At 40.5% G+C, this 14,370-nt stretch overlaps 1 protein-coding gene across 1 annotated transcript in view; it reads left to right on the top strand.

Moving 5' to 3' along the window:
* tenm2a (teneurin transmembrane protein 2a) overlaps window positions 1–14,370 on the top strand; it is a 211,930-nt gene that overhangs the window by 76,568 nt on the left and 120,992 nt on the right. Inside the window, 1 exon segment of the mRNA XM_035162067.2 lies at window positions 4,475–4,525. Coding sequence (XP_035017958.2) covers window positions 4,475–4,525 — 51 coding nt within the window.

The raw sequence follows: 14,370 nt of genomic DNA, 5'->3' as shown, positions 1-14,370 counted from the left end.
TCAGCGCGGCTTCCCACGATGACTGACAGGTGTCACTTTGAGGGTCTAGGGTTCCCCTTCAGGGCAGGAGCGTACATGTGGATGGATGTGCGTGAGTGCCCTACTGCAGAATTCACCACCAAAATAGAAAGCCCAGGGAAATGGTGACAGACATCCCAGACCTCAGGGAGAGTACTATTTGTGTCTGTGTGCGTGTGTGAGGTATGAGGTTTTATTTTACGTCAAAAGGACAACTGACTGCAGATGGTCACATTCAAAACTATAACCTCATATATTTCATCTTCAATTCATAATTTCTTTAGTTTATAACAGTAGTAATGATCAGTAATGAACTACAAATGAATTCCCAAATCAGTTAGAAATTGGGACAAGTCTCTTCCCACATTCCAGGTTGCCAAAATACATGTACTTTTTTTTAATAGTTTGATTGTGGAAAACAAACAACACTAAACCTGAGTCGATAACAAATTAAAGAGTGTGAACCTTCAGATAGATAGAAGTCTTTCACCCTGCCTGGTGCCTCCGCTAGTCTCAACACAATTAGCAGTACATACCACCTAATGTAAACAAGCAGAACTCACATAATTGGTATAGAGAACTTTGAATGCACCTTTTGTTTGAACTGTTTATAAATGTGTTATCAGGTCAGAGCTCAAGGGTGCGTGTGTGCGTGCGTGTGTGTGTGTGTAAAAGACAGGAAAATGTTGTTCAAGCATGTCTGGTGCATATGAATATAAACACAGGTAAACATTGCATTAAAGATTTGTTTCCTAATATCAATATTTCTACATATAGTGAAATGTACAAGAGTGCATCTCCAAAATATAAATCAAAAATATAAATAACCTAATTTACCTCGCTTTGGTTGATTTCAGAAATTAAACTTTTTTATGATTGTCTGACTAAATAATAATTTTTAAAAAAATTATCTCACCATCTTTATCAGTGCATGAGTTCATGCAGTTGTCATGGAGATGGTTTAGATGTCATCCAATGACAAAATACTTACCAAGCATTTGTTGTATGATTTTTATCTTTTCAATGAAAAGCTGCAGTGAATCATTAATTTGTATATTAATGAGAATTTGACCCCATTCTCACTCTATGATTTAACTGTAAGCTGATGTACAACAAAATAGATGCATGGTCCATCCCTATTCACACATGTTCACATGCATTGATGAATAGTTTTACTTTCAAAGTCAAACTTTTAACAAATCACTGTTTTACCCTATTTTTTTCCCAGCTCAGTAGAACAACGTATTTACAGTGGCACCTTATTTGAGTTTTCACAATTTCCTCATTCAGAAATGTGCTTCACCTGTACACTGTTTCATTTGCAGATCTCTGGCATCTGGTGAATCAGTTCCTAAATTAAAGCTCTGATGTTTTTTTTTGTTTTGTTTTTTTCATTTACTGCTAAATTCCAATTACCAACAAGTATATAAAGCCTGTTAAATTAGTTTTCTAAATGCAACTCAGGGGTTTCAAAGTTTCCCTACATCGCGCTTTATTGTCGAGTATTGGATAAAGACGCTCCGCTTTTATTGGCCCTTCCAGACACTATTAAAATAAAGAGACTAGAACGTTGACTTGGCAGAGCCAGTACACGTTTCGTTTGCACAAGCAACACAGTGAGACATACAAATATGAGCATAGAGAGCAGCATTGGGGGGTTTCATTTTGGCAAAGTGAAGGAAGAGATTTACTGTCGCACTGTGCACTGCCTCGTAAAATGTCCGTCTGGAAACACGGGCAAGAGAATAGAAGCGCTCGTAAATTCCCACGGCAGCGGCTGATGGTTGCATCCAACCTGAATTGATCAGGAGGGGGAATGATTAAAACATGCATTAGATGAAATAAGATCAGGCTTTGACATTGATCTAAACCTGAAGCCCAGTGCCGACTTTATGGCCACAATCCATAGTCCGGGGCTCCACACGTGCTTATGTTATGTGTACGTGTGTGTGGGTCCATATGCTGCTTTGTTTCCCTCTCATTAAATAGCAGTCTGTTAAGGAAACAGGCTGAATCTAATTCAACTTCAACATTGTTTCCCGTCAATAAATCTTGGCTTTACTCATACGGCTGACTTTATAAACACTGACACGCGGCTGGTTGCTCACTGCGCAGTCGAGGCCCGGCCCACGTTGATTAGCTGCTCGCAGACACCGTCACTGTCCTCCTTCCTCCCTCTGGCTCAATCACTCCATCTGGTCAGCTGGATAATAAATCATAGGGTAGTATTGTGACGTACGTGACAGGGTGTATTAATCTCGTAATTAGAAAATGAAAAGGTGGCGCTAAATTTAGTCTGGCCTTTCTGCCTAACCGTGCCACCGTCTGGGCGAGCTCAACTCCCTGGTTTCCCCCACATCAGGTCCTTCTTTTTTCCCATCCTCCTAGAAGCTTTTTCTCTGTGAATATATATATATATGTATATATATATATATATATATATATATATATATATGTATATATATATGTATATGTATATATATATATATGTATATGTATATGTGTGTATATATATATATATATATATATGCAGCTTCAACTTTATGTATTTTTTATACAATGCAGATTTTTTTTGCAAAATTCATTAAAACATCTGCAGTTGGAAGTTTTTTTTTTTGTGGTAGCTGGAGCTATAATTATACTTTATAAAATCTGCGTTGGGCAAAGTGATTCCTGATTAACTAATCAAATCTGCCAGCACAGGTGGCAGAGTGCCTGCACCCACTCTGTCCTCTTTCAAACCAAATCAACCACATTCACGTCAGCACATTGGGCCTTTTTTAAACTTTGGAGAGTCCGACTCTGAAAGGATTTGTATCGTAATCACGGTAGATTGGGATAATGTTTAATTACGATAATTTTGTTTCTGAATAAAAAGTGATCTATACTTTAGTACACAAAATATAATTACAATATATATTTTTTCTTTCTTTCTTTTTTCATGCCTCTTCTCACCATCGTTATCAGCAACGCGGTCCACGTCGCTCCTGTCTATCAAATCCAGCAAACACTTATAGAGTGGGACTGGCGGGGTCCCCCAAGACCAGTGCCGTCCCCTCGGGGTCTCTGTGAGTGTGTGCGTGAGTGGGAAACTTAGAGTGAGAGCCGGAATGTGTGTTAGGAGGGTTGAGGGCATTAGCTTCTGATTGAGTTTTCAGAGAGCAACGTGGGGTGCGAAAGGCTCGACAATGGTCTAACAGAATTAGTAGCTTGTGATGAATGGTGTGTGAGAGCAGCACTGACAGCTCGCTTTCACAAACACACACGGCTGTGAGTGAGTGTGTTTGTGTGTGTGTGAGCGAGTGTGTGTTTGTGTGTGTGTGTGTGTGAGCGTGCATGTATGCCTCCTTACTTCACCCACTGGTTCAAGGACTTTTTGTCCATGCAGCACGATGCTAGAATGAGTGGAGTTGTGCAGGACATACTTACACACATGCTGGCATGTATCTGTATGTATGGGCCAGGGTTTGAACAAATGCTTTGTAGCTGGGATCAATAAAGATTGGTGTATTCAGAATAGCGAACGCAGCCGTCATACATACGCACACAGTGATGAATAAGAAAAATAAATATTCACAGCTTTTGTTGTACATCTCCGACTCAATAAAGACATTGTTGGACCAGAGCTGATATTGCCGCAAAGACTAAAAAAGACACACTAACGCAGACGCAGGCAGGCGGGCGGGCGGGCAAGTGCGTGCACACACAGATGCAGAGGAGCAGTGTTTAATAAAAGCTCTGGGATATTGATCTCAGTAGATGGATGCTAACTCACATTAAAGGGAGGGAGTCTGGAGTGATAGAGAGAAGAGGAGAAGGGGGAAACATAAACGGTGAATAAATGGAGAGGGAGAGATGAGGGGCGTGCGGCATTCATAAGACGTGTTATTGTGTGTGCTCGGCGGTGTAAGCAGGCCGCAGTGGTTGCCTTCGCAGCGAGGGCACACCCATACAGACGGCATTACTGTCAGGTAAAAGAGTCACAGGAGCGGTGAAATATCACCGGCATTGGACTTGTAACTAGCTGACGACTGTGCTTCCGTCCTAATAGGGGATTTAGTGAGCCGTAATGGCCTCTCATGCCACCTCCAGACCTGCCTCACAAAGGGAGGGAGCGGGAGAAGGAGCACAGAGAGCAAATTGAGAATTCTCCAGCCAATTATGAGTGATCATAACGGTCAGCGCTTTGCCTCCTAATGAAGGCTGGAGGTACAAGACTGGGAGTAAGAATGAGGCGGAAAAAAGGTGCTTGATTGGAGGGTAGAAGACCAAATTCCCGTTTGTTTTTTTTATCATATCTTTGTTACGACAGTCAACGCCATTTTTCCATCCTGTTTTTCGTGTTTTCTTTACACCCACTCATTCTCCCCATCTTGATTTGTCATAATCTTATATTTTTTATTTGTTTCTTTTCCCCTGCTTCTTTCTTTCTTTCCTCCATTTCTTTCTCCTCCAGCTTACCTAGATGATGAGGAGGATGCGGATCCATTTGGAGACTATGTGATCAGTAAGTCATGTCTGACTGTAGCCTCATTGTTTGGCCTATTTGCTTGTACTGTACATGATCGTGTTTGATGTGCTTTTGGGCCCTTTTGTATGTGCGTGATTTACTGTTTTGTCTATTAGGCGATGGTTTTTATGAAAGAGGCTGTCGCACACAATGTATAATCTTCTGACTGGGCTCCGGCTAAGAGACGACAACATTATCCCTCGAAGGCTGGCTCTTTTTTTTTTTTAAGTATGATTGTACATAACACTGTAATTGTTGCGATATTCACATCTCTACGAGAAACAATTTATCTTGTGCAGGCCTGATGATAAAAGTTGATTTAGCGTCCGGGAGAAAAAAGGGGCCAGTAAAAATATCCGCTTGCTGTACATTACTCTTGTGTTTCATCTGATACATGGCAAGGCCATTGTTCTTTTTCACATGGCTCATCTACATTTACGAGCTCCTTTCATTGTGATCTCCTTTTCATTAGCACACGTCCAACTGGTTAATCTCTTTGCACTTGATCAGAGAAAATTTCCCAGAGGGCGCCTTTCCCCCCCCCCACCCTCCTCCATTATTGAAAAGTCAGCCGTATTTACTTGTGATTGGACATTGTTTGTCTCTATGAGTGTGAATAAGTGTTAATGTTTGTGTTGTTGGGCTGCGGAGCTTTCACCTGTTTTCATTAGTAAGATCTGATTGGTTGGAGTGAGCGTGTGACGGAAGGAAAAGAAACTATTGTGTTTGTTAAGGGGGTGAAGGCTCTTTTTTGTACACCTGATGTTTTGAGTAAGAGGATTTTTTTGTACATATTATGCAAGTGATAGAATTAAAACTTAAGGTTGCGGCCTTTGAGCGAACAAAAAAGGACGACATTCATGCAGCTGGCAGCAGCACGCTGAGGAGATAATGGAGCACCGGTTGTCTGCTTGGAAACATGCAAAGGTTAATCTTCTTGAAACACTTTTGAATAGATAGACAGAAGCCTTACGTCACAGTTACAGGGACACACATTCAAGGTGGGAGAACTCACACATACATACAGCAGATAATGAAGTAATGCAGAAATAAAAAAGTTACCTGAATACCGCTTCAGTAATTCCGACCTATACATGCATGTGAAATAGATAAGTGGGTGTAATAACGTGCACATTTCTGAGGTTTAATATGAATCTGCAGACTTTTCTTTTCTGGTTGAGTTAAAACTACTAATATCAGGCAAAGTTATCACACCTAATATTTACTGATTTTAATTTCCCTCAATGCCTTATTTTATTACTTTCTGTCTGTGGCGACACGTCAGTAATTTTATGTGCACGGTCTCCTCGGTTCCAGGTGGGTAAATATTCACAACTTGGAAATGAAAGTCCTGAAATATATTTATTTGCCATATGGCATATACAGTACACAATAACTGTGAAGTGTCACATCTTAACCTTTATTGTATTCTGATACATTCCCTGTAAGAATTGATATCATTATAACACTTGAGGGGTCGAACAGTACATAATATATATTCTAGGCCTCAGACTTACATTCTCCTTTCACAGAGATATATTGTCACTCTCACATATAAGTGTAAAGTAGATACATATGTGAAAGTGAAAATCTATGTGTGTGAAAGAAGCATGTACAGTATGTGTGTGAGAGGCCCAGTGTATGTTCCCTCTCACTTGATCCAGAAAAATAATTTTACTCAAGATGATTCACAGACAATGAAACTATCTAATGAGCTGAAAAGACGGTTCCTCACTGATACTGATACAGGGCTATCAATAGCTAACGGCTGACAACTGTACAAATCAAAATCTCTCATTCTTCTCCCCCTTCTCTAATTATTAAAGCATTATATCATTTTGGTACATGTTGAACGTCTCCAGCTCCTCAGAAACACTCACTTTCCATCAAGAGCTGCCCTGCATGGCTGCCACAGGCTGTCGAGATTTATTTCTTATGGATGGAAATTGAAATAAGGAATACCCTGTTCTGGTGAAAAGTAATGTCCATCATGCACATAGATGGAGATATTATTTTTTAATATTGTCAAATGCACTTAACATTAAGGGATATGTATAATTAAATTACATTTTTGAATTATTTATTTAATATAACCAAATTACTGGAGATCTTCTGTTACAATTTTGCCCCTCCGGATGCTGATACCTGAACTTTGCATATTGGCTGATACCAAGTACCTTTCTGTTACTGGTGCATTTAAAAAAAAAATAAAAAAACTTTAATGATGTATTTTAGCAGCTGTTTGCTACTTACTCTGCATGGAAGTGATGTTTAATATTATTGCTGAATGGCCTATCTCAGGTTAAACCCTATGAAAAACAAACACATACAGAGAATGAATGCAATAAAACTACTTTTACTATCTAGTTTGACAGTTGTAACTGAAAAAGAACAAATAAATCTAAAAAATAAAATACACAATATACACTACTGGAAATCACTTCTTCACAGCTCTGGTAAAACACAATTGTGGTTTGAAAGCGGCAAAAAAAAAAGATTTCTGGGGAAATAAAATTGCTGTTTATTTTTGCAATATATGATGTGGTATCAGATTGGTACACACTCGCAGACGTCCAATCCAGCCCATTTCCGGCACTTTCATAGGCATTTCTGATGCTGGTACGTGTCTAAAACTAATGCAATATCTTTCAAAATGACAAAAAACACATTAAGCAAAATACAGATTATTATAATGACGATTTCAGAGCTACCAACCAGGTCAGATACATGGATCCATGCCACACGTCCAGACAATGATAAACAACCCACCAGTGAATGCAGAGGACATGTGGCTGCTCCCTCATCCATCATCTGAGGTGTCAGAGACACATAATGGTGTCAGTGTTTGATAAAACAGTAAAAGTACAAAACACGGTCAGTTACTGTTACATCAACTAAACCTGGTTTAAAAACTGGGTTCACCATGAAAAGAGTGAAGCCCCTCCACCTCTTCTAACATGTGTGTTTCTTATTGGCCTGTACAAGCTGAAGCATAATGTTGAGATTAGGCAGCTTGTTTGTTTAACTCATTATGGACAAGTTCACACATGTTAGCATCCTAACTCATTAAACTAGTAACGTTAGCATGCTGGTGTTTGCATTTCATCGGTGCAGCACATCATCACAGAGCCTCAATGTGGACAGCTCGTCTTGTTTCACCGTGGTATCCATTGCCCATTGATACAAGAAAAGATGCAGGGAAATTAACACAGTCTTAAGATCTTTTTTATTGGAAAATTACCAAACAGCAGCTTGTCAGACTGAAATAAAGAGCAACAACAATAAACACATCAGAAACTGCAACAGAGTATTCAGCAAAAACAACATCTGTAGTGTATTTGTGATGCTTTATTCTGCTCTCAGACATCGCTGTATCATGTAACTACTCTGTTTGTTGAATAGTTTCATAATACATAAAGAGAGCGCTGCAAGAGAAGAATCAAGGACCAGAAATACACAAAACATGCTACAGAACTGGTGAATACAGTCCCACACTAGTTGAAGTGTTGTCAGACATGTTCACAATATGAAATGAAAAACAAATTCATCCTGTGAAATAACAGCAGTGTGTGGGTATTTTTCCAGTGCTGATGTTTGCTACCCACCACAATGAAAAATATGATATTTCACGGGTATTTTATGCATGATAAAGGGAACCTTCTGTTGTAATGGACAGCCCTATTGATCTTACATTGTCTGGAAGGCCCTAGTTTTATAATGCTGTTTGGTTATTTTTTTTACTGCCATCCTTGTGCAGTGTGGGATTTAAATCACGTGTTTAATAGTGTATAAAAGACGAGTGCTGAGCATTTTAATGCGAGCCAATTAAATTCATATTAATTAATGCACGTTAACCTTTTCATCCTTGCAGAGCCTGTGGCGTGTCCATCATAACAAACTCTAAATGTTTAGTCTGAAAAGTTTCAAACTGATAAATGATGGCACGTTGCCTTTGAACATTTCACCCAATTTTCCACACAATGATCTCCTCAGACACGCAGATACCGGATTGTGAAATAAAACTTTGCAGAAAATTGTTCTACCGCGATTTAAATTTTGAGCTATTTGAGAGAAAATTTAAGGGGAAAGCTTAAGTGCTTAGTGTAAGGCCTTAATGCATCATGGTAAAGGGATTTTTATAGGATCAGATTGCCCGTTGTGGGGAAGATGCTGAGGTATGTGAGGAACGTCAAGTATTTAGCATGAAAACAAAGCACAATATGGCGGGGGTAACAGTCTGGAGACTGCTGACAGATCACACACTGCATTTATTTTATGGAAGTTAGCAGCCATAGTGTCCCGAAGAAAAACCCTGTGGGACAAGTAGTAAAAAGAGAACGAGCTGTGGTGAGAAGTAGAGGGCGATTTTTATGAGAGTGAATCAGAGTGAATGGGGAAGGGAAGCTGCGGGAGACCAGATATCATTCAGAGGTTGTTTTTGTGTAATTTTTAGAAGGAGCTGTTCCAGCAGCTGTCACTTTATTGTTCCAGTATACAAATAAAAAAGAAATGAGAATCGGCGTCATCATTAGCAGAATGGAATCAACAGTGCAGTTAATAAACCTTCATACTCCCTTTTTTTAATAGATTTTAAAAATAGACCACATCCAGCACATGTTCATCAAAAAAAAAAAAAAACTTTGGATACCCTTTGTGGCCCTGTTAGTCTCTACATCAACATGTAGCAGCTGTGCTTGGTGTTCAGCGCTTCCTCCTCCAGCAGAGTGATTATGACAGGCTGATTGGTGCTTTGTTTTCTTGGGAACGAGAAGATCAATGCGGGGATGATAGCAAGGGCTGGGCCGGGGAGTGGAGAGAAAGGATAAGAGGGAAACGGGGCTGAGGCATTGTCGCTTTCGAGTAGGAACCAGGGATCAGGGGATTTTAGGGAGGAGAGGATGGAGTTAAAAAACAGATAGAATGGGGACAAAGCCGGGAATGTTGGGGCTGGGGGTATTTCAGTGGATTGCAGGACGAGGGTGGAAAGTGACGGATGAGAGAGGAAGATCCAGATTTAACAGTACAGTAGAAGAGATGGCCGAGGATTAACATTCTGTGGCTGTCTGCAAGTGCTGAGATAATCTCTGGTGGCCTGCAGAGCACTGTGGGAAGCCCACCACTGCCATGGGGTTGAGGCCTTACACCAGGCTTGTCACTGCTCGTGTGTGTGTGTGTGTGTGTGTGACTGTGTGTGCTCATGTGTGACTATTGGTCTAGGTGTGGCAGGTGGAAAGAGGTGCTGATTCCGGCCTCCTACCATGCAGCACTCTAAGCACCTTGATGGATATGCCCCATGAGGCCATTTTTGACTGTGTCATTATGGCCCTCCGTTTAGAGCTGGTTTTTATCTCCTGCTCTTTATTTGTCATTTCACATTTCAACTTTAGAAGGAGGAATAATAGGCAATCCAGCATAACAGATGCAATGTTTTTATTCTGTATGTGGTAAGCATCGCTCCTTACAGAGTTTTAATCCATATTGATTTCTGCTTCACGCTGTCTTATCGAATGGAGCACGGGGCCGCGGGGCACCACACGGCATCTCATGGTGGTGCCTTGCAAGTCTCTGATGGCCACTATTTGTTTATATATGAAACAGAAAGAGTCAAGAGGTCGCCTGACACATAAATACAGTCTCGTGGAAAATGCAAAGAGTTCCCTTTGGGCTGCAGCCAGGTCTTAATAGCACACATGCACACACCTGCAGAATGTCATTTATAGGTTGTGATTAAAGGAACTTAAAGATTTAGAGTAGTGGGCGCTCTCTTGGCGCTCATGAGCCTGAAGCTCGCAGGCATGTTAAGCATCGAGTACCTCATATAAATTGCTCTGATTGGACGGTTATTTTCTCCACTTTATTGGCAAATCAGCAAGATGTTCATTTCCTGCACTGTTTTTCTTCTTTAAGTGCTGTTGACTTGTAAATTGGGAAGTCATTGATCATGATGATCCTCTTTTCCCAATTTGTTCAAAGTGTCTATTGTCGTAGATATAGATTGGAGAAGAAAATTGCTCCGTTTCCCAATGAAATGAAAGCGAGCATGATTGGTCGTCTCTGCTCCATCTGCATACCTGAACCCTTCTCAACTCTGCCATGTTGCAACGCTGGTTGACTTTAGGGTCTTGAACTGCGGTGGGTGTCACTATTTACAGGAAATTTGTCCATATAAACTAACGCTATTCAGTTTTGTAAGTGATGAAGTTAAAAAAGTACTGTGACGATTGGTACAGCAAGGACCAGGACAAGAGTGCGGCTCAGGCCACGATTTTCTGTCAAACCTGACTTGAGCTTGTGAAAAAACTAACCAAGCCTGACCCAAACCAAGACATTCAGTTTTTTGTGTCGGAACTCGACCCAAGCCCAACACTTTTGACGATCAAGTCGATAACCTAACCAACATGACCGAACCTGACCCATGACCATATATAATTAAAATAATTTTATCCAAACCCAGCCCATACCACCAGGTCCCAACAGGGTCAAGCTTCAATGGTATATGCCCGTACTTGCAGTTCATAATGTATAAGTCATAATCCTCACAGTCAGAGTTCATTTATTTATGTGTAAAACCTGAAGGCTGAGTTAGCTTTTGATGTGTGTCACAGAGGCGGGACATGATGTCATCATTAATAATTTCACTGCCAATATCTCACCAACATATCCTAGTTTGTCAGAGGTCGTTGTTCACAGTGTGTGTGCGATCCACCTTTTGTTATGCATTCATGGCGCTGCACCTGTCCTCTGCTCAGTCACTCACCGTATAGATACCAAGAGAAGAAACAGACCCCGATTAAAACCACACGACTCAGCAGGAAAAACTCAGCAGCTTTGATGTCAATATTTCTGTTAAAACCCTTTCTTCCCCACTCGATACTTGCTTTAATAGGTTGGCTTTGTTTTGCAGAGAGTCAAATGGGGAAAAAAGAGAACAGATGAATAAATCTATATTTGAGTCGCTAACCTCTGATTGTGCAAGTCCTCTTGTTTTGCCACTTAATACCCGGAGCTGGCTAATCATCAGACAAGTATCTGACTTTATCTTCCATCTCCACAGCTGAGCATGGAGACAGGCTGGCATCTCAGCTGGCCCCAAATCTCCCTCTCTGAACCCTTTCCATGGCTAAGCCAAGTATCAGTTGTACAGGCAGTGCAGCTGAAGCTCAGGGAAACATGACGTTTTGGAACTTTATCAGCTGTTGTGGTTTTCCCATTGTCCTACTATCTTCACTCTGCAAATAGGCTTATGAGAAATGTGTTAGTCTTTGCTCACTCCTCTCTCGCTCTCGCCACATTGTTGCACTAAAAGCTCAGTCCACTTTATGCAATGGTGTACGTGTTCCACCAGTTACAATCAATAGTACACCCCGGTCACCTTTATACCTAATCAATGGGTCGGCCTGGACTCCCTCAGCCTCTATCCCCAGGGGTCCCTTTGCAAAGTCATAACTATCTATTTTAGGGCAGACAGAAGCAAGTGCCTGTAATCAATATCAATGCATACCATACATAAGTCACAAGTTGATGTCTGAGATCAGTTGCACGGCCAGTCACGGCATATTTTAATAAACTGACATGAACTGTACAAAGATAAATTGGTGCCATACTCCATTAATAACAAAAACAACATAGCAATTGTATAGCCCAGTGTCTGCTGAAACACTGTAAACCTTTGTCTTTATAAACAGAAGTGAAAGCACACTTACAGAAATAGCAACCAGTTCCAGTAAAAAAGTTGAGAGCATGCATCGGTGAGCAAAGCAACCAGAGCCGCTTTGGATTATAGCAAACTGTGGCTGTGTATCTGTTTCAGCAACATTTACAGGATTATCACACCGCTGAAGTGCTGCTGTGGGTTGAGAAGGTTGAGCTGCTGGGGTTAGAGTGGCAGCAGACAACTTTTCCTCACGGTCGGAAGAGAGGATCACTTTACGTTTGATAGCTTTAAGAAACCAGCTGAAAGTCAATATTAAATTCCTCATATCAATATCAGGATATGGGACATAGAGCAGGACTCTTTATTTTATATTATAGAAAACAACATGTAGGTAAAGATACACATCTGCATACAGACAAGTAAACACAGACACTATACTGCTGATAATAAAACTAACATTTTCTTTTTTTAAGTAGTCACAATCAAACCATTACATTTTTAGGTCTTATATAGTGTAAATATTTTTGCAATTCTCTGAATTGTGCCTGGATTATAAATTATTAGTCCAAATCTGTTATTTTACATGTACAACTCAAAGGCCAACAAATAAATACATTGCGTAACAAACCTTCTGATGTAATAAATTATTCTATATTCCTTCATAACTTTGAAGGCATTTTTAATAATATTGTCTCATAAGACATTGCTCTAATTAATAAATCTAATGAGTTTTTACCAATAACATATTTGGAGTCTTTGTGTCTCTAAGGACTCAAAGGATAAATCCCACAAGAGCAGGTAGGCTGCTGCACATTATGTAAATGACATAAAGATGTTGGACCCAGTTCCACAGAGTTTTGTTCTCGGTTGTCTGTTTAGATTTGAAAGGTTTACTGTGTAATCTGAACAGCAAAGGTTTTCAAAGCAAAAGGTTTCTCTAATACTTGAGTCGGAACTCTACCTCAAGTTCAGGTGTTGGTCCACAGTGTTAAAGTGACATGGGTTTAAGCTAATATTTTAAACCGATATTAAACAGGCTGAAACGGTAGTTTATGAAATAATGTCTGTGCTGCAAAACCATCAATTTGCAAGTATGTTTTTCCAGTTGACTCCTGATATTAAACATCTCCTAATCTTTCTATATTTAACCCTAATGAACCATTTACTAACATGAGAGCCTTTTCATTCAGAGCATTGTATCCTCTTATACCTCTGCTCTAAAAACAATTAAGCACTGTAATTAGCGGGACAGTGAAGTGTTGCATATTTACTGTACCACTAATCACACTGGTCAGTTTTGATTATATTGACACGTTCTGTCCTTGTGCCTCAGTCATCAGGTAACTTTTCATCACACACCTCAGCAACTGCACCTGAACCGTCCATGCAGATCAATAGCAGTGCGCTCCAGTCACCTCTGGTTGTAATTAATGCAACCCGGCCCTCCGAACCTATTAAAAATGAATTGACCAGTTGCAGACCGGTCGCCACTGTCGCCTCTCTCTTTCTATTCAGAGACAGAGGAGCCGTGACATTGCTAAGTGTAACAGAAAGGGCAATACAAGGGAGCATTTACAAATAGAAAAGAGAAACAGCCAAATTCTCACAGCGTGTCCTTATCTGTTCAGTGTGCTTTAATTTTCACTCTCAAGTCCCTTTGTGTTTTTTCTCGATATAGATTTTTCTTACTTTGGATTCAAGCCCCTTTCTCTTTCTTCTTTTACTTCCTCCTTTTTTCAACTCTTTGTGGGGTGAAGTGCTTTTGTGCATTTCCTCATCAGTGCAGCCAACCTGAGGTGCTGCTGCCACAGGACATTTCCTCCGCTCGGCTACTGTTTGCTGTTTTTTCTCCCCACCGATATTCTATTCACTTTTTCTCCCTCTGGAATAACTCCCCCTCCCCCCGGTCCTCATCTATTCACTCTCACAGTGTGCGTGTTTGTGTGTGTTCCTGTGAGCCGTGAGGAGGCAGGAAAGCTATATCTGGCCCCATCAGAGTGGAAATGTCAAGAAGTGTGGCAAAAAGTCGGATCTGTGTGTCTTTGTAGATTCACCTGATCTTTCAGCCTTTTACTCTGCCAATATCGCAGTGTGTATTCAGCATGAGCTCGCGCGCGCGCACACACACACACACACTCCCACCTCTCTCACTGTTTTTATTTTCTTTGTTTGCGCCTAAGTTTGCATA

This window comes from Hippoglossus stenolepis, chromosome 7 (assembly GCF_022539355.2).
Source record: "Hippoglossus stenolepis isolate QCI-W04-F060 chromosome 7, HSTE1.2, whole genome shotgun sequence".
NCBI classification, from domain to species: domain Eukaryota; kingdom Metazoa; phylum Chordata; class Actinopteri; order Pleuronectiformes; family Pleuronectidae; genus Hippoglossus; species Hippoglossus stenolepis.
This window is presented reverse-complemented; position numbering and strand designations above follow the sequence as displayed.